The sequence below is a fragment of the Brachyistius frenatus genome, unplaced genomic scaffold (genome assembly GCF_029030835.1).
Source record: "Brachyistius frenatus isolate BFR_SWC_R1_liver_20210118 unplaced genomic scaffold, ASM2903083v1 Contig_1, whole genome shotgun sequence".
Classification (NCBI taxonomy): domain Eukaryota; kingdom Metazoa; phylum Chordata; class Actinopteri; family Embiotocidae; genus Brachyistius; species Brachyistius frenatus.
Window position 1 is genome coordinate 10,831,589 of NW_027210600.1, and position 26,537 is coordinate 10,858,125.

At 40.9% G+C, this 26,537-nt stretch overlaps 3 protein-coding genes across 4 annotated transcripts; 1 reads left to right on the forward strand and 2 right to left on the reverse strand.

Moving 5' to 3' along the window:
* Positions 1 to 1,187: 1,187 nt before the first annotated feature.
* LOC138615796 (solute carrier family 13 member 2-like) lies at positions 1,188 to 14,076 on the reverse strand. The gene is made up of 15 exons (XM_069689628.1): positions 13,842 to 14,076; positions 12,121 to 12,201; positions 10,236 to 10,366; positions 7,527 to 7,655; positions 7,226 to 7,362; positions 6,458 to 6,711; positions 6,271 to 6,333; positions 5,708 to 5,879; positions 4,963 to 5,085; positions 4,654 to 4,863; positions 4,425 to 4,522; positions 3,084 to 3,199; positions 2,831 to 2,992; positions 2,130 to 2,267; positions 1,188 to 1,821 (listed from the first exon to the last, which is right to left on the reverse strand). Exons 3-15 carry the CDS (start codon positions 10,356 to 10,358, stop codon positions 1,693 to 1,695), a joined length of 1,854 nt encoding a protein of 617 aa, XP_069545729.1. The 5' UTR covers positions 10,359 to 10,366; positions 12,121 to 12,201; positions 13,842 to 14,076; the 3' UTR covers positions 1,188 to 1,692.
* On the forward strand, positions 13,726 to 19,285 carry slc46a1 (solute carrier family 46 member 1). Its single transcript, XM_069689652.1, has 6 exons — positions 13,726 to 14,155; positions 14,991 to 15,382; positions 15,508 to 15,986; positions 16,836 to 16,919; positions 17,280 to 17,436; positions 17,573 to 19,285. Exons 1-6 carry the CDS (start codon positions 13,859 to 13,861, stop codon positions 17,625 to 17,627), a joined length of 1,464 nt encoding a protein of 487 aa, XP_069545753.1. The 5' UTR covers positions 13,726 to 13,858; the 3' UTR covers positions 17,628 to 19,285.
* On the reverse strand, positions 19,280 to 25,418 carry sarm1 (sterile alpha and TIR motif containing 1). 2 transcript variants are annotated; one of them, XM_069689608.1, is made up of 9 exons: positions 24,933 to 25,418; positions 24,246 to 24,709; positions 22,983 to 23,601; positions 22,688 to 22,900; positions 22,487 to 22,578; positions 22,065 to 22,391; positions 21,769 to 21,958; positions 21,126 to 21,247; positions 19,280 to 20,794 (listed from the first exon to the last, which is right to left on the reverse strand). In XM_069689608.1, exons 2-9 carry the CDS (start codon positions 24,707 to 24,709, stop codon positions 20,683 to 20,685), a joined length of 2,139 nt encoding a protein of 712 aa, XP_069545709.1. In that variant the 5' UTR covers positions 24,933 to 25,418; the 3' UTR covers positions 19,280 to 20,682. The 2 variants fall into 2 exon arrangements, with proteins under 2 accessions (XP_069545709.1, XP_069545717.1); XM_069689616.1 differs by having other exon boundaries at positions 25,332 to 25,415.
* Positions 25,419 to 26,537: the final 1,119 nt, after the last annotated feature.

Sequence of the window (26,537 nt, forward strand, 5' to 3'; positions counted from 1 at the left end):
AATACTTCATTTTTTTGGCTCAGAAAAGGGTTATATAAATTCAGTAATTACTTTTCCTGTCCCAGGGATATTTTATGATAAAATGTACAGCTGCCTCTCCAAATGACTGTCCTTAGACTGTTATATTCACAATTATCATTTCACGACCAATGTTTAAAAAACAGAATGAGAAATGCAAATACACTCCAGTCGTAGGACTTTCCAACGAGCATAATAATTGTAGATGGTAATGCATCATATTGATTCATATATCGATAGTTTTTGTACATGGTCAGTACTCTGAGACCTAAACCAAATACTAAAAATCTACTTGAGCTTTGTAGCTGAAAAGGTACTGCAGCACATACAATCTAACATACAAGCCACTCACATCATGTAAAGAAAAAGACAGAACATATTATGACATAAATATGTTGTCTTACCTACGATAACAGACATCCATCGCACCTTCATTAACTTCCATCATGTTGAGAACCAACTTAACGAGAGAGAGATGTAGATTTCCCTTTGAATGATGCCAACATTCAGCCTTTACCAGAAGCATGGTCCCTAGATTAAACAAAAAATGTTTGGATTTCAAAACTGCTTACTCCCTTGACCTCTGTGTAGTGTCATTTCACCATTTTAAAATCCCTTATTGCTCCCAGCCTTCATATACAGCAGATATACGGCCCCCTGCCAAGGAGTTAAATGAAATGCTTTCAATCAGTCTCCTGTCACAGATTTTCCTTACCTTCAATCATTTAGAATTTCTCCCACATTGACCCTTTGAAAGGATTTGCCTTCTGTCTCTTTAAATCAACTGGGGGCGCAGTGGTCCTAATCCTATGGATGCTAATGAGATTTGAGCCCATCATTAAATTTAACAATCAGCAGTGAACCCTTGGACTTGCAGCATCTCTACTGTAAAGATGGATTTTATTTGAGGCTGAATATTCTGTCTTTGGCATAAAGACACTCAAATTAGTTTGAGTAACTAAACTATAATTAAATTTCCCTGTAGTACCGTGAATGTAATTTCTTAGTAAACAACTGAGGAAGTAAGATTTGCTCAGAGAACCATATTTACACACGTAACCACGCACAATGTTTATTAACAAGAACGCTACATGTACCTCTGCAAAATAGGAATAACAGTTTACATTGATATATTCATAGGTAAATGAGAAAACAAAATCACTGGTGATTTTAAATAGGTTAAACCTTCAGATGGTGTAACACTGTTTATTACAGATGCAATGAGAACTCACAATGTGAAAGTTTTGCAGCAGTTTACTCACTGCATCTCAGACTGGCCTCCACTTGCATAAACACTGGTTTCATGTGAGCCGATGCTCTCTGCTTGCAGTGTATAATGCATGTGAATGTTAATCCAAGAGAGAAATGATAATGTTGATGGTAAATGCATTATCTTCTAATCTGCTTGGTTGACTGTCCAGAGGATGATTTATCTAAATGAACTGAAATTGGTTCAGTCAAAACATAAACAAATGTTGCTCCAGTTTCCAGGCAGCATATCCAGGATATAAGAAGAGTCTGTGTCGGTACTCCAGGACAGAGCTCTGTGCGCATCAGGCTGTACTGGCTGGGGTGTACAAGGGAGCTTTAAATACAAATATACAGAGACACCTGCCAGCCCAGTCCTCCAATGGTGGCATCCTGATAAATATGCAGATATTTTCCAGTTCATATTCAAGGAGTTTTGGTGGCATTTGCCCAACTTGGAAACGTATCGAGCTGAAACATGGCCACACCCCATGTGTTGATGGCAAGGTTGATGGTTAAGACCCCAACAAAGTTCAGGATGAATCCAGTCTTGGCCTGGAACAACCAGAAGAATAACACGTACATGGAATTATTAACCTTGATCCAAAGCAACAGTCTTCTCATGATCATCAATTAATACCAATTTACCAAACTACTGCATTGCATTTACTGCCAAGTCTGCCTGAGCTCCGTTTCCATGGTAATATGCAGGATATTGTGTGCATGCAAATGGATAATAATCATCAGAGTTAAGGATTACCATAAGCTGCTTATCCAAAAATTGGATATGACCCTTCATCCAAAACACTGTGCACATCATCATGCTCACTTATAGGGTATCAGTCTTTTCTGAAAGGTCTTACCATGTCCATGACTTTAAGATTGCCGTAGGAGAAGGCGATGGCGTTGGGTGGGGTGGCAACGGGCAGCATGAAAGCCAGCGAAGCAGAGATGGTGCAGGGTAACATGACATACAGCGGGTGGATCTTAATGGCAGTGGCCTGGAAAAAAAGGACATTCACACGGGTGTTAACTGGAAAGGTAGAAGTATTATAGGTTTTCTTTGAAATACTGATACATTTGTAAACTGAGCAACTCTTTGACAGCAATGATAGATTTGTTATATATCCTATGCTGCTACAGAAGTTACAGAAAGAATGAAAAAATTTAAAGTTCTGAATTCTTCCAGGCAAATTTATAATAAAAAACAAATGTAAATGCCTGCATAGATATTATACTGCAATAATCACCTTGAACAACACAAACTATGTGATTGGACTTGCTTGTTAAGTTTTCATACAGTATGTATGTTAAGTTTTGAGCCTCTTTTTGGAACAGTCACAAACTGTAGCTATATCGAAACAGGCAGGATTTGATTTAGGTGATGATGTAGTTTGTCAGAAATGTATCATACGTCCTATGGAGAAAAAAAATTACCATAGTTTTGAGCTTGCTTTCAAAGGGTTTCAAAAATGTTACCGGTAACATGGTACTGGAACATTGTACTTTATGCACTGGGTGTTTGTGAGAGTTAGTATTGAATTATTATCCTGTTATGTCTCACCATGGAGGCCAGGATTGGTAGAAAGAGCGTGGTGGTGGCGGTGTTGCTGGAACATTCGGTGAACATGGCCACCAGCAGACACAGCAAGATGGAGATGGCAAAAGGAGGGATGGTCTGCAGCGGTATGAGACTTTGTCCCAACCACACAGAAAGTCCAGATTTCTTTATGCAGTGTGGGAAAACACACATCAGTGTCAAAACATACACAGGATTAACTTTAGAAAAATGTGCTCTTGATGAAAAACAACATTACCTCGCTTCCGTGGGCCAATGCAAAGCCTCCTCCAAGGAGCAAAAGGATGTTCCAAGGCATCTTTTCATGGACAATGTCCCAGTTAAGCAGCGGTTTCGGGGCTTCAGCCGGGAACCCTAACAGAACAAGACAAAAGTTCTACTTTTAGCTGACTTTAATTTCAGCTACTAATAAGGACAGTCTTAAATAATATTTCTCATATACCCGGTTTTAATGTTTTTAATTTGTTTTTATGATTGTTGTATACGATCATTGTGTTGTTAAGACTTGTTAGAATTCACTTGTTGTTTTGTTTTAATGGCTTATTTTATGTGAAGCACTTTGTAACTGAAGTTTAGAAAAGTGCTATACAAATAAAGTTTATTTTTATTATTATTATTATTACTATTATTATTATTATTATATATCTAACCAAACAATAGAAAAAGCAAACCTTTTACTGCCTCCAGATAAGATACTGTGACAATAAATATGCTCCATAAAGATAAAGAGAAACCAACGTAAGCCACCAAATCTATATTTTGATGGGTTGTTGTAACTGGACCTACACTTTTAAACTCATTTCTCAAATGGACTTGGCACCTCAAAGTCTGCATCACAGTGTTTTAAAGTGCGTGTTAATCATTATGTCACCTCTCAGTGTACAAAACACTCTGCTTTTCCACTTCTTAAAGAGAAGCAAAGAGTGTACTGCTTATAGGCAGGAGCAGGACACGCTCAACTTAAGTTACCAAGGGAGAAAAAGTAATAGCTGATACAAAAGTAGTGTGTCTAAGGAACACGGTAAAGCATGAGCTGTTGTACAGGCTTGACCTTGAGGCTATCACACTACAACTCAGGAAGGAGCCGGGATAAAGTTTATAAAAAGCACTAAATCAGCAAGATGAGTTGTCACAAGCAGTAAAAGTTATTGACTGTATCTTTGACTGGCGCCGAACACAGATAAAGAGAACAAACATAAAACCACACAACTATCTTCATGTGACTTGCTGCAAACATAAAATGTGACGCAACAGTGAGTGAACACTTTCCATTGTGCGGTCCAGATGTGAACGTATGCTGGAAATCTGTGAGAGATTAAGTTCGCTTCAACGTGTATACTCTTGTTCCTTCGAGTTATAGATTTTTCAATACAAGTCAGAGCTGCTCAGCAAACAACAAGAAATCTGTTATACAGCCATAACACATTTTATGTTCTAATTTTATACCTTTAAAATGGCATCCTGAAAAAAGTGCATCGTAATTGTGATAAGGCCTCTTTTGAAGACATTTTGGAGGCGTTTATATCAAAGCACCTGTTATAAGACAACAAAATCATGATGAACTTATCAGCTGACCCACCACCATCTCTGGACCTCCCGCAGCATCTGGGAAAATTGGATGGAATGCAGAAGAAGAGGGATGACATGAATATGGCCACAGTGCCGTCTGTGACGTACCTGTTGAGAAACAACATATAAACATCCGTTTCACATCTTAATTCACTTATTTACATATTATTATTACATAAATACCGATCCAATATTTTGAGTAAGTCCCAAGCTGTGGAACAAACAGCTATTTGACTCACTGTTTGTCTTTGTTGAAGAGGACAGTGGCCCAGCCGGGGATGAACCCAGGCTCCCTGGTAAACCACATAAGGACCAGCAGTATGAAGATAACCAGCACAGAGCCCTCAGCGAAGTTCATCTTGCCCAGGCTTTTGTACTCATCTTTGATTACTTGGTAAGCCTCTATGTCACTAGCTCTTTTTGAGCCACATCCAAAGGACTTTTTCAAGCTGGAGTAACACAGGGCAAAAGTATATTACTGATTTTATTCCCATTGTGGTCATAATAAAATATTTAATAACAGTACGATTCCAGTCCATGAAACTTACTTGACGCCCAAAAACATAAACTGCAGCCACATCCAAGACAGGACGAGCATCAGCAGCATGTTGGGAAACGCAAAACCAAACCAGCTCGCAAAGTTAATTATGCCTCCATTTCCTGGGAAGAGTCTGTTGATGATGAGAAAAAGAAAATATCAGAAAACACCCAAATAATTGGCTGGACTCACCCATAAGGATAATTTAGTTTTTTCTACCTAGCATGTTATTTTTGTTGTTTGACTTATGACTAAAAATCTGTTTTGTTTTAACATTTTGTTACTAAATCTACTTGTGAATTTCAAGAGATTAGACCGGGTTTTTTTCAAGACCAAGCTATAGAGACCCAGTTAGTTAAACCACTGATGTGGAAGTGTAAACAAATGCATTAGTTATTACCCAGACCACTCGTTGTATATGTTGCATTTTGTATCCAAATACTAAGTGGGTGATCAAAACTGGTTTAGTCCTGTTGCCACATCACTCAATCTCAAAAAGGCAATCTGTGAGTCATATTTTATCAGAGCAAATGTTCGCAAAACTACAGACCGTGGTGTTGAATAAACGGAAGAATAGAAGAAGATATGACTGAGTTCCTTGGTTGGTTTCCTCAAATTGCGTCTAATCCTGATTTCAACTGTTTTTTGTGGTTCTCTTTACAAAAGTCAAGTCAGTCCAAGACTAGAGGATGAATCTGTATGCAAAAGGTTTGCCCATCGTATTGTGTATTTATATGTCTAGGTTCAGGTCGTACTCATCAATCTGGCCCTTCAGGATGACATTGGGAGTGGTTCCAGTAAGGGTGGCCGTGCCTCCGATGCTGGCAGCATAACAGACACAGAGGCTCATGCCTTTCGACAGCTTTGTATACTTCTCCTCCCTCTCCTGTTTTCGCAGCTCGGCCTCTGGGCTCCTGTCCCAGACCTCTGGGGGAACAGAGCTGACACCATTAGCATCGAAAAGACATCTTAATTGTTGAAGTGTCTCTTACAGTAATATGATTTTGACCACTTTGTCTTACACGCTTTATCAGCTTCTGTGCTGTTTAACTCAGTCATGACACATTTTATTAGCCGTCAGGAGTTCGGTAAAAAGTTTATTTTGACATTTAGTAAGGCAGCAGCTGAAATAGTATAAACAGGCCCAGGGCTTTTTTGCAAGGTATCAAGATCTGTTACAAAAACATAGCAAGAGCAAAGTTTGCCTTTATTGCAATATTTGTATTCTTCTATGTTCTGTTGAATAAGTTTGACCTTTATTTTTTTGTTGGCTCCTTTCTTTTCTAAAACAAGGCAGTTACGAACTTAAAAAACCCACCTGAAGCAGCATCAGTTTCCTTTTTTTCTGCCATGTCTTTGTAGTCCTGATATTTATTTGCATCTGCAAACACCATGATAGCAGAAACAATAAAAGAATAACCAAGAACTTGAAAAGTCATCTCTTCAATGAGAAAAATGTCAAATTAAAGAGTACAGAAACCCGACTGTAACTGTTGAACACGCACCCATGACGATGCTGCTGTACGTTGGTGTGAGGTTCTTGTCAATACTTTCTTTGATGTCACTCATCTCAAATGCCTGGTTGACCTGACCATTCTGTTCAGCAGTCAGCCTGAATTCCCTTTCTTCAGCGTTGGCCTCTGTGTCAGACAGCTGCTGCAGCACAGCGTTGGCGATGGGCAGCATCATGGCTGTGGAAGCTGTGTTACTGATCCACATGGACAGAAAGGCTGTGGTGCTCATGAAACCGATCATTAGGCTGGAAATGAAACAAAGAATTGGATGAAACAACATCGATATATACACTACAGCCACGGCCAAGAATTTGTGTTCACTTCAACACGACAGTTCACACAGTGTGTTGTTGTTTACATTTTATTCTTTGACCGTGGGCATTAATATGTTCCTATTAATCATTCTTCTGGGAAAGCTTTCCCGAAACATTTAGAGCACGGTTGCAGGGATTTGCTCCCGTTCGGCAACAGAGATGCTGAGCAACAAGGCCTGGCTTTCAAGCTATCCAATTCATCCCAAAGGTGTTGGATGGGGTACACACGCACACGTGCACACGCGCACACACACACACACACACACACACACACACACACACACACACACACACACACACACACACACACACACACACTCACCAAACTGTTTTTATGGTCGTAACTTTACGCGTGCGGGCATGTATGTGGACAGAGGCGGTGCCTGCATTACGGTAGTATACTGTACGTATTGAATGTGTAATGCATATATGTCCAGTGTCTTACAGTGATGGCTTCACCCCCACAATCAGCAGAACTTGAAGGGCGATCCTCTTGTGCAGGTTCCAGTGCTCGACTGCGATGGCTACCAGCAGCCCACCAATAAAAAGCATGTTGGAGTCTTTCAGGTACTGGATACAAACCTGGATAATGAAAACAAAAAGAGTCAGAAGGAACCCAAACAGAAGATGGTTGAAGAGTAAAAAATATTCAGGATCCTTGAAAAACATGAGATCCTGCCAAATAAGTAATAAAAGAAAACTCAAATGCATTATTCAGCCTCTATACTTTGTAAGATTGGAAATACCTCGTTTGATTCCATGATGCCCATCATTGGGAAGAGGATAACAGGCAGCAGGGCCGTCACAGCCAGAGGGATACACTCTGTACACCAGTACAGCGCCATGAGGATGATCACAAAACCACATTTTGCCTCCTTTAAAGACAAACAAGGACTTCATCATTTAAAATGCTTAATACACAGTATATAGTTTACGTTACACAGTAACAAGGCTGATGGACACGAGTGTTGACATTTACTTCGGAGAGAAATGAACACGTCAAAGCACATAATGGGAACTACAACACACCACACACCTCTTAAACTCGGGTAACCAGTTATAGCTCAGTTACAATATCCCACTTTTATCAACCTCAGATTTTGCAAAACAACCGTCCAATTTCGCATCAACGTCCTGTCTAATGGCCGATTTATGACCTGTAATTAAGGACAAACATCAAAACAACTCCCGTTTAACTTTTGTCATGTTCAAGAAAATTTCAAAATACATACAAAAAATGAAGTGTTCTTTTCTTTGCTCTCCCGCCTTTGTTCAATTGCTTTGTTATTGTGCCCTGTTATTATGTTCATGAACATTGATACGTGTGGTGCTTGACAAAGGAAGTGTTACTTTTTTTGTGTGTGTTCAGATATAAAATATATTTTTACGCTGTATAAAGACCAAACAGATGAGCAGCAAACAGAACCATATCTATCCAAATAAATGAATTGTGTTTGAGCTGATAGGGACAGAGATTGTGGTCTTTCATTAAACCCCTGAACATGATCCCACTTTTCAATTTGTTCAAAGATTACATGGAACAAAGGGTCATTGATTGAGGCTCTTTCCTGGACATATTACAGCTAAGAAAACAACGTAAAGCAACAGATATACTTCCAGACCAATGTATTTGATCCCTTTTGATTATCTTTCCTTTTGACATAGTGGTCTTGTGAAATATGGCTACAGAAGAAAATAGAGAATTATTGAAACTATGTAATCATTTAATTTAGGATACCAAGTAGAAGCAATTTCAATGTCAGCTTGTATAATCAGAATTCAATTTTGTTTTTGAAATACCATACATAACCTAACCTAATTGTCTTTCTCAGAAATTGTGTTGTAAAACCAGTCTGGTCAGAAAATATTCCCCTTTCCTGATTGGCCTTACTTCCTCTTCATGTGTGATAGTAAAATAACATGATAAAAATATATTTCAGTGCCACAGTGATGACAGCACAATCTTTTCTAACCTGCCTCATTAACTTCTAGAGGTTTCTCTGCAAAACAAATCTTATCCATGCGGCATCTTCAAATAACAATTATCTCCATTATCATTCTCTTGCACTCGGAAAATGTCTCCTAAAACTTCCCTGGCATTATCAGGCACAGTGAGTTTTACAACAGGCTTTTGGCATCTAGGGTCAGAGTACTGTGTCCTTTGCACTATTTCCTCCAACTGATCACGCAGTTCTTGGATTGTAAACTTAAAAACTATTGTCGCAGTACAGGCTGCTAAAATAGAAGCAGCAGAAGCAGTCACATGTCCGATTTGATTATAGTATGTGTTCTAAGTGTAATTCACAATTAATATAACCATTTCTCATGATAAGGCAGACATTTTTTCTTGATATAACCTAAGTGGGGCTGCCTCACAATCCAATACCCTGCAAGGACACAAACAAATATCAGACTTTTTTTTATATATATAAACTGATATAAATCATGTGCAAGATTTGAATATTGAGTGTAATAATAAACCAGTGTATCTACTCAGGCCTCCTTAGAAGAGTTTTTCTAAGTTGTTGACAGTGAAGGACACGAAGCAGGTATGTAGATAGTAGTGAGCGCCCACTGCTGTGGTGGACATTACTTAAAGGTGTTGCAGACAGAAAAGCACAAAAAAACAGAGCTTGAAGAGTCTCGGGCCTAAAGGGAGACTCACCGGGAATTTGAATCATCTACAACACAGTCTGCTCATGTCTGTGATAAAACTTGTCATATTTGTAGTCAATCTAGACCTGAGTCGCACTTCATCGGACAGCTACGATATTGTTTTCTTGGACATAATGAGTAGCATGTTTATAAGTGTTTTCAGAACACCTCCAGCCAAAAGTTAAACATCAGATACGAGACGGTAATACACCTGGAAAGCAATTAGAATTTTGGCCTGTGATTGTGTGATTGTGAGTTGATCTGCATCAGCCAGATCTTCTACCAGATAGACCTGTTAAATGTACGGTGATGATGCCCTTGGGATGCATATCAAGCTTATTTAACTCAAAAAGCAAAAACACAAAAGCACGTAATGATTTGGTGGAATTCATCGACAGTAAGGTGTCTGATTATTATTTTTACAGATGTTCTCCAAACTGCTTCAAAATTTTCTCCTGAAGGAGACAAAAAGCTGAACGCTGCCCTCGATTTCACGCGCAGTACATTATTTTTGCTGTATTTGATTTAAAGAAATGTGAGCGGTATTCAACTTGTTTTTATCTAAAGTTGTGGCAAAGGTTTTGAGAGGCACTGATCATTTACAAGACTCCTGCACAAGGCAACTTGACACCAACATTTGAGGTTTTTGAATAATCATCATTGTGGCTTAACATACAGTAGGTATTGTATAGCTTTTGGGTAATGTACATCATGAAATTACACATGCACATCCAAAACTTTGTCTTGAGATGTTTCTACAACAGAAGAAAAAACCAACAACATTATGTTCATTTTCTTACCGGTGTTGGGATGACTATTGGCAGAGGCAGAAGTAAAAGAGGTGTCAGGACTATCACTATGTAATTCCTATACCTCCAGAGCCATTTAAGGATTCCACGCACGATCCGCATAATGTGATACATAGCGAAAGCTTTGAAGAAAATAATGAAAACAAATAATTGTGACACTGACAAACTATCAAAGACACAGTAACAAATAAAGATCCAGTATATATATAGAGCCATATATGCAGGATATCACTGAACAAAAATTAAAAATTAACTTCAGAGTGAAGGTGCACTTCCATGTTTTTACAATGGGGCAGATAAGGGAAGTAACAACAAGCTGCAATCTCCAGAAAGTCTAATCTTTATTTTCTTGACTCTAAAATGTGAGAGCTGTTTTGTCTGTGTCGTGTGTAAAAAAAAAAAAAAAAATGGCGATGACTAAAAGACATGTCACAGGGCTAATACATTTCCACACTATTTCACACCTGCGAGTACTCGATGTAGCAATGTGACGAATAAGGCTCAAACACTGGGTATTAAAGTGAGTGAGGCACACTGCAAACACTTACTCATGAAATGCAAGACTGTGTAAAGCTGTTTAACCCCAAAATAAACCGAATGAAAACAGAAGCCCTGAATGTGCCTGGTAAGTCCTGAAGGATGATCAAAAGGAAAATGTATTTAGAGAACAGGGTAAAAGGTTGTATGAATAACTTGGGTGTGACACACAAAAAGCAATGGTATGATTCCAAAGAAAATGAATCAAATGGCGATGAGTACAAAGAAAATGATTCTCTGGAGCTGAAATGTAGACAAACCAGATCACCCTAAAAGTGTGAGAGTGTGTGTGTGTGTGTGTGTGTGTGTGTGTGTGTGTGTGTGTGTGTGTGTGTGTGTGTGTGTGTGTGTGTGTGTGTGTGTGTGTGTGTGTGTGTGTGTGTGTGTGTGTGTGTGTGTGCGTGTGAGCGTGCATAGTTTTCTGCAGAAGAGAGTGATGTTTGCTGTTTTATTGTGAAAGGGAAACAAAGTTGAAAGTTCCTCACAGCTGCACAAAGAAAATTATGTCAATGATTAAACACTTTTTAAGATTTTTTTGAAAATGTGTAACTTGGGTGGGATTGTGGGTGGTGAGATGTGATGGGTTGCCTACGGTTGGAGATCAGAGATTCAAAAAGTTATAAATAAACAGAGACATGTCACGCTAACATTTTTACTTCAAATGTTTCTGACTAATCATTTATCTACAATCGCTTAGTCTCAAGGTTTTTGATTTGTACTTTCTAGACAGCCAACGTGATTAAATGTAGTTCAAGAGGAATTAAATCATAAAAGGTAAACACATTAAATCTATAATCAAATATTTTTGGAACTGTGTATGTTCATATTGTTAAGTTAAACCAACACAAGAAGGAAGACGGAGCCAACACAAAAGGTTTGATCCTTAACTGACAACTGAACGTCACACAACACTTCGATTTCTGGGAAGTCAAGTCCAAAAAGACAACGATAATTACCGCTTATCTCCACCAAGGAAAACAAAACACAGACCATCAAGATTGTAACTTCAACACGATTAGTCACTCAAGCACAGCTCACTTAATTTTGTGTTCGCTGCAGAAGTACTGCATTTTTAAATGGCAGATAAAAAACACAATCATACATTTTCTGTCCTGACTGCCTTGTAACGAGATAAACATTAAAGACATAACATTACAAATCGATGCTGTTTATTCTGTCCTTCTCTTCGTGTCATGTGACGCTGACGGTCTTCATCCTGAATTAGCAGCAAACCTCATGGTAAATAAATCTTTCATCAGATTTTATCCTCTGATGTTTTGGATGATGACAGCAGAAAACATGAACAGAGCATGTGACCGGTTTATAGGAAGGGAAGTACCTTGCTTTCAGCTCGGGGCCCTGGAGGTGTCACCACACGCAGTCCATTTAGTCTGGGCTGAGTGAGAGTCAGCAGTTCAACCTGTTAACTCACACCGAAAGACACAAAGGATGTAAACATTGCAATGTGGTGTTTATTTGCATTCATTCATTATAAAAATGTCACAGTTTAAAGTTTAAGACCTTCAACTTAACTTCGAATTTCGTTGGGTTCATTTAGAAAACTGTTTTGTTACAAAAATAACAGAAGTGTTGATAGCAGTCCTATGATCCTCCGCAACAATAAAAACAACCAAAACGTGGCAAGAAGGACAAAGTATATTAGATTTGACTTTATTAATCCCACAAAAAATTATAGAGTTAATGTTTGGTTGAAAATAGAAATGATAAGAGTTCATGTTTTGTTGAAAATAAAAATGATAGTTAATGTTTGGTTGAAAATAAAAAATGATAGTTAATGTTTGGCTGAAAATAAAAATGATAGGTTAATGTTTGGTTGAAAATAAAAGTGATAGTTAATGTTTGGTTGAAAATATAAATGATTGGGTTAATGTTTTGTTGAAAATAAAAATAAATATAGTTAATGTTTGGTTGAAAATAAAAAAAATTATATAGTTAATGTTTGGTTGAAAATAAAAAAAATTATACAGTTAATGTTTGGTTGAAAATAAAAAAAATTATACAGTTAATGTTTGGTTGACATTTTGCTGTTTTTGTACAAAAGCTCGGGAACAGCATTTAAGGATGTTGCTAACTTACATTAGCAAAAACACGTCCCTACTATAATATATATAGAGCAGGGGTCTTTAAACTGGCAAAATCCATCACATAACAATAACACTGTTGACTGTGTTTCTTGGTTGTTTGTATATTATATATATATATATATATACTGTACTGTACATTTTATATTTTATATTTTATATTTATATTTTATAGTTTTTACTGCTATTTTACTTCTATTGTTCTATTACTATCTGTTGCTTCTGTATGCTGCTGTAGCGAAAAAAAATTTACCCTCGGGGATTAATAAAGTAACTACCTAACCTACCTAACCTAAACGTTTTTCAGGCCAAGGACCCCCCCAAACTGATAGAGAGATGGAGCATGGACCCCCTACTATATATATTGTATAAAAAGTTTTTTTTATATCAAACTGGAGGAGTGCAGGAGGCTTGGAGGGACAGGTCCAGGCTTGGAGGGACAGGTCCAGGCTAGTCTCGCCCTGTGAGTGAACCAGTGCCCATCTTGAGAGAGCTCCTGTGTGTCGCTGAATGTGTGCATTTCTGACTGAAAGATAACATCTTCTGCCTCCATTTATCCATTCGCTACAATGTGTTGGATTCATGTTAATGTGTATTTAAAGACATTTAAATTTGTGAAAATTACAAAATAATGTAAATACAAATTTAAAAATTGTCTAATCAACCAAAAATTTCACGGACCCCCTGTTGAAGACCTCTGATATAGAGCCTCCAGCAAAAACATGAACGTGTAGTTCACCTCTTCTTCCAGATGAGGTTACTCAGTCCACGCTTCATGGGCACCAGAGTGGCTTCCCGTGTTTTTTTTGCTGAGCTGGTAGTTCAGTCACCAGTCAGCTGATTTCATGCAGGCTAACAGGGTCTGCTAGTTAGCCGCACGGCTACAGCGACACAGCCGGTTAACGCGCCGGTGTTTCCCTGATAACTAGTGAGTGGCGTTGACACAGTTCATGCTCACGGTTCAGGCGGTTCGACATGGACGAGCCGGACACCGCAGCGATCCTTCCCGGAGATGTGCTCGACGGCGCATCAACGGAGGACCAGAATGAGGCGCCCGGTGAACCGAGCACCGGCTGCGACCGGCCGCGGTTTACATGCTCCCTGCCGGTGTCCGTGGAGCCGGTGATGTTCCTGTCCATGTTCTCTCTGGCCCTGCAGACACCTCTGACCACCCAGTATCTGTGGGACCGCATCAGCGACGATCTCGGCTACAATGGCTCCAAGAGGTCGGACTGCACGAACGGTTCGGTGCCTCCGGACCCTCTCCAGAAGGTAGTCAGCGGCCGGTAGCGGTTCCCCGACGTCACGAGTCCCGCTGCAGCCAGCTGCTGCTGCCCGCCACATCCGAGGCGCAGATCTGTCTTAACGTGGCCGGTCATATTCCTTCCTGCAAAAATGCAACTTTTCTGTGAACAGATCCTAAAAAGATCAAATAAAAACACTGATTGATATAACTGCATGCAAAGCAATCTTAGAAATGGAGCTGTGACGTTAACAAAGAGATACACGACGACCTTTGCATTGGCAGGCACTTCAAAATGATCAAATATATGAATACTAACTTCAAACAGACATTGTGCTTCGTTATAAGCCAATAATCATGCACCACGAAATTTCACAGACAAAAAGCAGCACATACAAAACCTAAACTACCCTGGCACGCTGAGGCCACAGTAATGCACAGAAGCATTTTTCATTCAAAAAACAAAAATCTCTGTTGTCACCAAAATCATCAGTGTCTGAAATGCACATGCAGTGATTGAAGAAAACTAACACTTTTTCAACAATCACAAGAAAAGACTGGTCACCGTGTTTTAACCCACAAATAGCTTGACAAAGAGGAACAGCGGTCAAAAGATGAAACTTGAGCAAGAGGGCTATGATGAACATGCACAGTGTGACCAGGTGCGCCAACAGCAGTGTTAAAACAGATTAGGCAGTTTGCCGTATGCTTCTAATCGGACACATGGACAAACAAAAGGACACCTAAGAAGCAACAGAGCTCGACTCTCTTTCAACTCTGTCCCATCGCAGCGTCCCTGCTGATGCTGTCGACTTCACCCCATGAGTCTGGTTGATTGGGTCGCACTTGTGGTTTTTTTTCCAGGAGGTGGAAACCTTGACAGCTCACTGGAACCTGTACATCAACCTGGGGGGCTTTTCTGTTGGCCTGTTGGTGGTGCCTCTCCTGGGCTCATGGAGTGACCTCGCAGGTCGCAGACCAGTCCTCATCCTCGCCAACGTTGGCCTGGCCCTGCAGACGGTGGTGTACCTCGTTGTGATGTACCTCAAGCTCCCCGTGGGCTATTTTTTCGTGGGCCGGTTGCTCAGCGGCCTTTCGGGCGATTTTAACGCCATCCTCGCGGGCTGCTTTGCATATGTGGCTGACGTCAGCGACAGGAGGTCCCGCACCTTCAGGGTGGCCGTCCTGGAGGCTTGTATTGGCCTTTCAGGGATGCTCGCCAGCATCATTGGAGGGCAGTGGCGGAAGGCCCAAGGGTAAGAAATGTTTGTTATTAACAGTATTTTGAGAAGTATCATTCACACCAATGCACTTTGCAAAACTATTGAAAGTAGTAAACGTAATTTTTTTTTTTTCTGCTTCATTTCTGGACTTTCTTCAGTTACATCAACCCGTTCTGGCTGGTCCTGGCCACCATCTTGGCCTCATCTCTGTATGCCTACCTGTTTGTCCGTGAATCCGTCGTGCCAGACCCCAGCGCCAAGCTCCTCGCATCTCGCCACCATAAAGCTGTCTGGCACCTCTTCTCAACAGGAGGCAGCAACGCCGAGGCTGCTGGGAGATCTCACAGATGCAAGCTGTGGCTTTACTTGCTGTGCTTCTTTGTGGTGGTGACCGTTCACTTCGGCTGCAGAGATCTGTACGTGCTGTACGTGCTGAGCTCGCCCCTGTGCTGGGGGCCGGCCCTCATCGGTTACGGATCGGCAGCTCAGAACCTGGCCTACCTGACCAGTCTGCTGGGGCTGAAGATCATGCAGCGCTGCCTGGAGGACTCCTGGGTGGCTCTCGTGGGTCTGACCTCCAACATCGCTGGGCTGGTGGTCTTCTCTGTAGCCGACACCACACAGCTCGTGTTCGCAGGTGAGAGGCTCTGAAGTGACAGCTTAACACAAATTTCCTCTCAAAATTGTTTGCTTTTCAAAAGTTTTGTATTTGAACGATTTTCTTTGTGTTACATTCATTCTCAAAAATGAAGGCAGGATAATACAACTGAAGTGTGATTACTACGCTGCATAGCACAGAATCGGCTTTTGTTGAAGCATGACGGAGCATTTTTCACCTTTTATAAAGACACAGCATTTATCCAGGAGAATGTTTTTCTGTTGTTATCCCTTACAGTAAAAGTTAAACAGTCCCTAAACTGTAAATAACGTTTCCTTGTTATCTTCCCTATCTCTCTTCGTGTGCTTTCCCTGCTCGAATAATAATATCTCACTTCTTTTTATGAGGCGAGGGCCGTCACAAGTACACTCGGCAAGTGGCCGACTGAACATACCCTGTGAATGTTGGTAACCTTGAGCACCAGCCAATAGAAACGTCAGCACTTTCTCTGCTTGTAGCTCCCGGGAATCATTAACATCATTCATAAACGTGTCTTGTAGTGAGGACTTAAGTCATTTTAAATCTGTTGCACAATCACTGTATGTACAGGACATCATATGACAGAATGAGAAAAAAAAATATGAACGTGAAAGTCATTATTTGTTATGATGGTTTCACTGTTGGAAAATGAAATGATTTTCATGTGACACAAAAAAAATTCCAAGTGAGAAAATAGAGTTTAAATTGTTTTTACATTTGACTGACATTAACTATAAATACTTAAATGGAAAAATTTAATTTTTTTTTCAACTGACTTCATATTTACAGGGATATTTAAAAATTCACTCATGTACCAAAGTGACAGTCCGTTCATTTCTCTGTCCCCAGGTTATGGTCTGAGTTTCCTCTTCATGGCCGCGACGCCTGTGATCAGGTCGAAGCTGTCCAAGTTGGTGGACCCATCAGAGCAAGGTCGGTCACCCATCGTGTACAAATACCATGCCGGTTTAAAGCCGAATTGGATTGAAGTGTACAAAATGGTTTAACACGTGTGTGTGTGTGTGTGTGTGTGTGTGTGTGTGTGTGTGTGTGTGTGTGTGTGTGTGTGTGTGTGTGTGTGTGTGTGTGTGTGTGTGTGTGTGTGTGTGTGTGTGTGTGTGTGTGTGTGTGTGTGTGTGTGTGTGTGTTTGCAGTGGCAGAATGAGTCGGTGAACTAATTAGATCGGTGATGCGACACTGCAGTTTAATGCGAAACACATGTTCCTTTGTCACGAGGGACAGCGTGTGTTGTGCAGCTTGTAAACCGAACTGTGTGCTTGTCCTTCCTCCCAGGTGCCCTGTTCGCCTCTGTTGCCTGTGTGGAGAGCTTGTGTTTTCTGGTAGGCAGTGGCGTCTTCAACTCCCTGTACCCTGCCAGCCTTCACTTCATGAAGGGCTTCCCCTTCCTGTTTGCTGCCATCATCCTCTTCATCCCAGCAGGGATAATTGGGTGAGTCTGTGCTTGTCTCATTGACTGTCTTTTTGTTGGAGTTTATTGCGTGAAAAAACAAAAAGAAAATACGTTTTCCATGCATTTTAAAATTAGGACTATAATGTAATCACCATTTTCATGTTGGTGTTCGAAGGACACTGCGATGTTTAGACCAGAGGAGAGACCCCGGGGACTCCACAGTATCCTGACCTGAAGGCAGGCAGAGAGCTGACGTTCATCGTGGTGAGAAGCTCTGACACAGAGACATCCATCGTGTGGGGACAACTGGGAGACACTTTGGTCTTAACACAGGGATGGGCCAGTTGATTTTAATCAGCCATCTCAGCGGTGGGATTTTCTTCCAACTGGTATCACCAAAGAGATCGAGACCAAAGGATGAAGAAACTACCTCCTGACTGACATTACTGCTAAACCTCCTCCGTCTTAGTCATGAGGTCGTGGACGTTCGGGCTCTGTAATATCTTCACTGGCCCTAAAACTGACCGCAGCCTGTTATCAATTCATTTCATCAAGACCTTCACACAACCTGCACTGTTTGCACACATCTTATTTCTTTAAAAAGTCACCACAGAGGATCTTTTACAGGGAAAGAAACTCTTCTGCCAATTGTTTCTTATAAATAATATTTTTCAGGGCAGTATCCTGTCAATGAGCCCTTTCATATAAGAAGGGAATTTTAACATGCCAAAAGTGGCATTAATTTTTCATTAGGTAGGATTTTTTTTTTTTTTTTTTTTTGCTGGTGGAATTTGTTTCATCAATCACGATGCAGCTTGCTGAAATGTCGCAAAATCGTTGAACATGATGGACCATATGATTTGTTTTTGTTTCACATGATGATTTACTGTAACAAAAGGGACAAAAACGACAAAAATAACGTGTGTAAAGAAACGCAGACGGCTAAAGACCGCGACAAGATTTTATTAATCACTGGGAGTAATTAACAAGTCACGCAGCAGCATATAGATTAGTCAAAATGAGCCATATTTTTTATCAGATAAAACATCAAACAGATTAGTTAATAATCCAATATATAATATACAATAGTCTGAAATAGACCACTCAGTATGAGTACTTTTACATTTTTATATGTATTGATGCTAATATTTTTTGTATTTTCACTGAAAATCTCATTTTGAATGCAGGACTTTTACATGTAGCAGCACATTTTGAAACTGGTAATCTTATTTTTTTTTTCTTTGCGAAATGATCAGAGTTCTCTGCTCTTCCTGTTTGCGCGTTCGAGTGGAGGGTCAGTCATGTGAAGGGCTATCCCAAACCCGTTGGTAGAAGTGATCAAAGTAATCCTCGAACAGTGAAGTTCTCCAAACCCAACCATCAGTAATCCGTAATAAATACACCTCACCCTCCCTCCTACCGTCCTCTTCCTCCATAAAGTGGATAGGTCAGGTCCAAACTCCCTGAAGAGTCCCCCTCCTCACCACAACCAACACCAGATATCCCCAAAGCGCAAGCTCATAGCCGACACGCACACAGGGGTCACGTCCTTGTTGCACAGTGAGGGAACCAGAGCTGCCAAATCAGCATTAAAATGCAAAAAGGGAAGTTACGAGGTTAAGTGAAGTATTAACTGAGTGACGGTGAATTGATCTGCAAGAAAATCCCTGTTGACACGGGACTGCAGTTTGGTCGGATCGTGTGATCAAAGCCAATTTTCAGACGTACATGGAACTAAACTGTATTGTTCATTTCAATCAGTTGTGCAATATTTGGATCATTTTGTATTGTGTGTGTAAAAAAAACAAAAACATTATTTTCATAATTGTTTCTGTTTACATGTGGCATGTAAATTGAGTAAAATTGAAATGAAGAATTTCACTTTGAATTTTGTACATGTTTTATTTTTGACCATGTTTTAAATAAACGAAGCAAATCTTTTGTTTCACACTTTCCGGAAACAGTATGGTACAAACAAATAAATCTTGAGTTACTACTTAACAAAAAAGGTGATGTCAAAAAAACAGAACATTTCATAGATGCATTTCTATGATGAGCATTACAGGCAAACAATATTAAGGCAAGACCAAAGAAATACCCTGAAGAAAAGTGCTCTACTTTTATTTTGAAGGAATACTTACAGAAGCATCATTTTGAGCCTGTGACTGCCTTTTTGTTGTTGTATGAGTTATAGTAATATAAATGTATTTAACAATAATGACCAACACATTCTGAATACTGCTGATGTTAATTTGCAAGACTAAAATGTTTAATCATGTGTTTATCTCGGCATCATTAGAGCAGGATGTTTGTCATGGGTTCGATCTTTACAGGTGTATCTTTGCATGTGTACAAGAGATCATATTGCTGGATTCATTTTTGTTTTTGCAACACAGGGATACATTTTTAATTTCCAAGCGCACTAATAATTTCTCAGCAGGCTAAACTGTAGTTAAAATGATCTCAAATCAGCAATAATAAGTGATCGTTGAATGTAGTAATACACTATGTTTTCACAGCAGTCAACAATAAATCTTCAAAACAAAGGGAACAGTTTATGTCTAAGTCATCTAAATGTTCATTTTAAAAACAGAAAGATATGTTTAATACTAAATGGATATTGTTCATCTCCCCTTCACTCTTTCAATTTGTTTTTGGTTGAATTAGGAGTGACTCGTTCATTTCTGTAAAACATCACGTCATGCAGCCAGCTTAGATTACAGCCACAGATGTCTCTCTTATCATAAACAAAGCAGTAAATCTGCTGAGAAAGGCTTCTTTTCTGTCACAAACCAAACATTAAAACAAAACAGAGATGTCAGTAAAATCAGAGACCTGCTCTGTTCCTTTTAATGTCTGCAGGTTAAACAAAAGAATACTGCATATATGTTAACCTTGATGATTACAGAAGTATTAGTGGATGCTTCAGAAATTGCTATTGATGATTTTGCTGAGTGCCAATGACGGCTGCTCTATCAGTTATTTTCCTGAGATACAGAAGGCGTATACTGTACCTGATTACTCGCATACAGCAGTATGAGGGCGCTAACATTAAAGGCTTACAGGTTACTATATACAATCTGAAATCCCTTTTTAAACATCACTATTGTTTATAGCAGATTAAGTCTATTCATTTAGGCGTTTCTGTCATTTAAACTTAATCAAATTCACTTCACAAGTGTTTGGGCAGAGCCAGGAAAGCTGCCGGACATGTCACCGTAAGATGTGGAATTTGGCGTCATGCATATTTATTAGAGCGGAGGTCAAACCTTGGTTTATGTCAATTTATTTCTTCTTCTGGCCTTCGGAGCCGTCCGGGCCGTCGGTTTGGCCTTGGTGTCCTTTCAGAAAGCGCAGGATCTTCTCGATCGTGGCCTCCTGATACTCATGGGACCATCTGTGTCAAGAGACGGCAGCAGTCATTTGATGAGGTGCGTTCAATTAAACAAGCTGCCGCTAATGGATATTTTACAGATCTGAGAAAAACACCTATCACAAACAATGTTAAGCCATGCACTGATAAAATATTTATGATAAAAATGTGAGGCTTTTAGAGATTGGTAGTGTGAATTGGAACTGTGTAGTCGTCGCACAACAACAAAACACACTCTTTAACAGCTGTGTTAAACCGGTTGAGTAAAGGGTTTCCCCTCCTTATTAAAATATCCACATCACTATCCGGTAAACACCAACATGCCCCAGTTATAGTAGAGTATACAGTGACTCACTTGATGCCATTGAAGTTGAGAATAGCTCTCATGTCCTCCGGTAGAGACAAGGGGTCAGGCCACATGAAATTATCTGTGACAGGAACTATGTTCTTCTTATCAGCCAGGGCTGTGACTATCTCCTGCAAGACAAGTTCGATTTTCTTCATGAAATATTTAAATGTAACATCCAAGTGTAAAAAGTGCAAATGACTGGAATCATCACCCAACAGCTCAAATGGAGAATATGAATAGTAAGGCTGCACAGGCTCTTGTAATGTTCAGGCATTCTTCAGATAAAGGCTAGTGACATTTTCTGATCCCACTGAAAGGAGAGTAGCTGGTAACTGACAAGATGACACCAAATTTCATAACAGAATGTGTAACCTTGAGGGAAAGAGCAAAGATCTAATGGAAGCATGTAGGCAACTTCTACACTATTAAAACTTGAATTTCCTCAGCTAGAACATTCATATTTGATTTTAATTCATTTAGTCGCGACATAAAATTGTATACATTCTAACCTATATCCAAGATGTTTTAAGTTTAAGTCCAATTAGAATTACTGCCTCTAGGTTGTCTGTTGCAGTTGACCTGCATGTTTGTCCAGACTAAATATGTTCAGCAGCCATATCAAAACAAAAGACAATGAAAAACCTCTCACCTTATGCACCCAATCCTTCATGGCGGTGTCACCCATGCACTTATCGAGCGCGTTGGCCGACAGGACCAGGATGAAGTTGCGTGCCCTTTGTACACTCTGAATCAGTTTGTCTTCAAATTTTCCGGCTTCCAGCTTCTCCACATCTATGAAGACGCTGTATCCTCGGACCTGTAGGTGCACCTTCAGGAGGCTGTGGGTGGGAGGAGAGAAGTCGGTCACCCTTTCTGCCTCTTTCACATTTGACACCTGTCCTATTTTAATTCTTTATATTTTCTCTTCCTAAGTGACCTTCTGACCTGGCCAGCTGAGAGCCGGTCGTCCGGCGGTAGCTGATGAACACGTCGGGCCCTGCAGGCTGGGCATCTGTGTGGGTCGGTTTTAAGGGTCTGCGGCTGGCAGACAGTATCTTTGCCCTGTGGACTCCGTTGTCTATGTGGCAGTCGTGCTGGAGCTGCTGATCGGTCAGGTGCAGGACGTTGCTGCGATCCACTCCGGACTGGACCATGCCGTAGGTGTACTGGCGGAAACGAGGGTCCACCTCGACTAACCAGTCAGCCATGTTGTTTGGGTCACATGTGGAGTAGTTGGCGTAAGTCTTCAGCACACGCAAGTCTCTTAAAAACCTGGATGATGAGGCAGAAGAGAGGTATTTTCATAAAAGTAATTAAGACCAGTAAATTGCTCATTTACTGTGTGTTGAAAGGTTTTCACCACTTGCCTCTTGCGGGTGATGCCCGCCATCATACCCAAATCAGAGCTCAGCTCCTGCTCTGTGATGTTCAGCAGGAGGTCTCCGTCCACTTGAAGCTCCTGTATAATAAGATGACTGACGCATCACTGACAGACCAACTGACCTGTGGATTATTGGATGATAGACCTGTATTCATCTTTCTGTATGACTCTCGGATGTTTTACTCACCTGGAAACGGTCACAGTTGGCACTAAAGCCAACCTGCTGCAGCCACGTCTGCACCTCACAGCTTTTCCAGTTGGGCACGCACGACAGGATTCGTTTCGGCACTTCCTCTCCCATCATGCTCAGCGCCCGCTTGGCGAGGGTGCAGGCTGTGCCATTATTGCAGTACATGACGATTCTTTTTAGGCTCTGCACTGCGCCGATCTCTTGAAATATCTTGAAAGGAGGACAAATTACAGCTCAGGCACAACAAAAACATCAGACCGGAGAAGTGAGTGCAAATGTACAGTGTCTGTACCTTGGTGTTGCGTTGACGGGACTTGATGCTCGTCTCAACACAGAGGTAAAAGGCTGCAATGCACTTTCCCTCTAGTCTTGTGCCATCCAGTAATGGCAGGAGGTGCTGCAGATCAGATGCTGTCCTCCCCTGCATGCAGTCTGCACTGTCCAATAAACTGCGGGCAAAGTCATCCGGATCCAAAGATGCGATGAAGGGCTCCACCAGCTCCAAGGTTCCTGATTTCACCACCTCTTTCTCGATTTCTCGGTTTGCAGCCAACACAGTCACTGCCAAGCAGGCATTGAAGCGAATGAGTTCGTCCTCTTTGGAAAAAGCTAGCGGGAAAAGCCACTCGGCCGCCTTTTTCTCAATCATCCATCGCTGGCAGCAGTGGCCTCCATACATGGCACAGTTGGCCAGTGCCACGGCGCAGTGCCGCAGCACAGTGGGGTCTGTGCTGCGGCACCAGAAGAGGAGGGTGTCCAGAGCCCCGTGAGAGATGAGGTGGATGGACGTCTCCTCGGTGTGTTTGAACATGTGCTCCAAGATGCCAGACACACTGCGAGCTAGCTGAGCATCGTCCTGCTGTCGAGTCAGGTTGAGGACGACCCCCAGACCCAAGCGAGCTACATAGTCCCTGTGAACAGAGTATGTGATATGGTAACAACCCCGAACTCACACCATCTGTTAGACTGACTGCAGGGTCATAAATGAACAGTAAACTATTGAACAAAGGAGGTATAAACAGACACATGTGTTTGGTAATACCAATGTATGCAATTATTAAAGGATTAGACAGTCAATGAATTTGTTGATCAATAAAGTCAACGACAGTTGTGAAGTTATTATCAAAGAAAATGATCAAACATTTATGAGTACCAGCTTCTCTAATGTGAGGATGAGCTGCTCCTCATTTTATATCACTGTAAAGCTTATTGTTTGACTGCTGGTTGTTTAAAACCAATCGTGTTATGTTAAGTATGTGATAAGTGTTTTTCACAGTTTTCTAATATTTTATAAGCTAACAACTTAATAACTAAATTAATTAGACAAACATGCCCTAAAACTTAAAAGGATAAGTTAGGGTTGAAAACAGAAATATAACTATTGCCTTTAACTTTCATATTTACTTTTGAGTTGCTTGTGGTGGTTTGTCTATCCTTGTACAAAACATGTGACAAAATCCCAGAAGTTTGCACATTAAAATCTTTAAAAAGGGAAAATATTATTTGCAGAGCTGATGTGTTTAACAGTATAAGTTAAAGTTCCCACAGACTGTACCTGTTCTCTGAGATCAGTATCTGCTCCAGCAGTTTTGCAGACTCATAGGTGATCTCCACAGCAGGTGTCTGTTGGAGCTGAAGCAGCAGCTCCAGACCTCCGTCCAGTCGGATCATGTTGCAGATCTCCTCGGCCACCTGACGGCCGACGGTGGGCAAAACCCAGGCCTCCTCCACCAGCTGGAAGGTCTCCGCGATGGCCCTGCGGGTCTCATCTGAATCTGAGGTTTCCTTGGCTGACTTCAGCCTCCTCATGGCGGAGCGCAGGGCGGGGAGTGAGGTGTCCAAAACCGCCTGGACGTCGGCACTGATCCCCGGAGAGACCGCCTTGGGGTCGCATCCGGAGCCGCTCCTCCCTCTCTGCAGCCGGCTGACATAATCCGGAACTGTGAGTCTCTCTGAGCTGAACATGATGGAGAAATGTCGATAGAGCCTCCACAGGAAGAGCGTCAGAGATAAGAGCATCTACCGGCGGAAAACAAGTGTCAGCGGATACACACCAGCCTACAACAGAGAGACGGGGCGCTACTGCTGCAACACTCAGATGTTGTTGTTTACTGAAGCCTGTGGTCCTTACACTAATACCCAGCCGGCTTTGCGCCTCGTAAACACAGCCCACTCCAACAGATGCGTTAAGCAAGGCCTCGGTTGTAAATCAAAAGTGACAGCTTTCATTAAATTGCATCACCTCTCGGGGGATGTAATCATTTGGCAGTAATCCCTTAAAGACTCATCAGCAGATCTTGAGCAGGTCAGCGGGATGTTTACGCATCGTCCTGGTTCACAGCTGTTGCTTTGTCCGTCTTATCCCACCGAACAATAGATGGTTTTAACAGTCTTTTTTGCAGAAATGTCCTTCAAGAGGCAAAATATCAGCGTGCAAGACCTCAAACTAAAAGGTTGGAGAGCTGAGAAGAAAATGAACTATTGTTGTCTGTTTCTTCTCTTGCATTCATTGAGGTTTTGTAGACAAAGGAGGCCTGTTTATTGTTGTCATCGATTTGACTTCCGGCGCACTGTAGCGGCTTCTTTTCTGCACACAAACATCAAATATGATACTTCTCTCCAGGAGTAGTTCCTGACCTACCGCATCCTTCGGTCAGTTTCCGCAGGCTGCCTGTTTCTTCAGGGGTCTGCACCGCCCACCGGCTCCGGATACTGCCGGAGATGTACAGGAAAAGAAGCCCCCTCCCACCCTAGTCCTCCCCACTTCTCTCCTCCCTGCATCACAGCCCGGTCAGAGCATGTTCATCTGACTGGGGTGTCTGTAAACACTGCAGGCCCTCTGCTGGAGGAACTGGAGAAAAACCTCCGAGTCACAGAGAAATATAAAGTACAGATGCAGTTTTATTAACCCAAATAAATATGCTTTCTGCTTCAGAATCATAAAAGTGGGAGAGAAAGTGGAGAAATCTGTGCAAAAATCACCCATATGATTTGATCGTATGATAAAAGCAGTGGGTAATTGATTGGAACAAAGTTAAAAGGGAAAAATAGGCATTTAATGAAACAATATACAAATCCAAATTGTACCGTTTTTACTTCTCAAAGTCAAATGCAAAGACCTGAGTAGGGAACTAAAATCATACAACCAATAACATGACAGGAAGGTAGGTAATTAAATTAGATGAGGTTGATTAGAATTAAGATATCTAAATTGTTTTTCATGGTTGTGTGGTTTGGATTTTAAAAATCTTTTTTGACCATGTTGAAAAATAGAAATTGTAGAAAACAATTAAACGGTTAAGCGGATATATAAATATGGAATAAATATTTTTCAGCCTAGAAACTTCACAATAACAAAAATAGGGAAATAACAGATATAACTGTAAACAACTATCTATGTGAATATAGCATGTCAGTAAAGACTATTAACTAAAAGTGCAATTACAGATTTTAAAAAGAATACGTATGTAATCTGTGAAGTACCTCCTCGGTCACAGCGAGAGTATCATTACTTAGTTCATTTCTGTCCAAAATTTCATGTCAAAAGTGTCTCTAGAAATGCCACCAAGGCAACAGAACAGAGATCATTAATCAACTATCATCAATTCTAATCAACTCTTGGCGAAAAGGTTAAAGATCAGGGATGTCACTGCCCAACAAATTTCACGAACTTTGTAGAAAAGACCCAAAAAAATGTTATGGTCATCCTGGAATAGGTGCCCAGAGGTAACGCTCGCTGTCAGGACTTTGTTTTAGCCTCTGATGGTGATTTCAATCACTTCTTTTCTTGTGAGGAAATTCAATGAAGCAGTTACATTAAATGTGTTCTTTATCGAACGTCATCACA

Excerpts from the sequence above, each read along its gene's own strand:
- sarm1 (XM_069689608.1), bottom strand. The coding sequence starts at position 24,709 with ATGCTCTTATCTCTGACGCTCTTCCTGTGGAGGCTCTATCGACATTTC. Across the intron at positions 22,579-22,687 it reads CCAACTGTGACCGTTTCCAG|GAGCTTCAAGTGGACGGAGA; the intron begins GTGAGTAAAACA and ends CTTATTATACAG. Across the intron at positions 21,959-22,064 it reads ACCGGCTCTCAGCTGGCCAG|CCTCCTGAAGGTGCACCTAC; the intron begins GTCAGAAGGTCA and ends TCCCACCCACAG.
- LOC138615796 (XM_069689628.1), bottom strand. The coding sequence starts at position 10,358 with ATGTATCACATTATGCGGATCGTGCGTGGAATCCTTAAATGGCTCTGG. Across the intron at positions 7,363-7,526 it reads GCATCATGGAATCAAACGAG|GTTTGTATCCAGTACCTGAA; the intron begins GTATTTCCAATC and ends TTCATTATCCAG. Across the intron at positions 5,880-6,270 it reads GGAAACTGATGCTGCTTCAG|AGGTCTGGGACAGGAGCCCA; the intron begins GTGGGTTTTTTA and ends CTGTTCCCCCAG.
- slc46a1 (XM_069689652.1), top strand. The coding sequence starts at position 13,859 with ATGGACGAGCCGGACACCGCAGCGATCCTTCCCGGAGATGTGCTCGAC. Across the intron at positions 14,156-14,990 it reads CTCCGGACCCTCTCCAGAAG|GAGGTGGAAACCTTGACAGC; the intron begins GTAGTCAGCGGC and ends TTTTTTTTCCAG. Across the intron at positions 15,383-15,507 it reads CAGTGGCGGAAGGCCCAAGG|TTACATCAACCCGTTCTGGC; the intron begins GTAAGAAATGTT and ends GACTTTCTTCAG.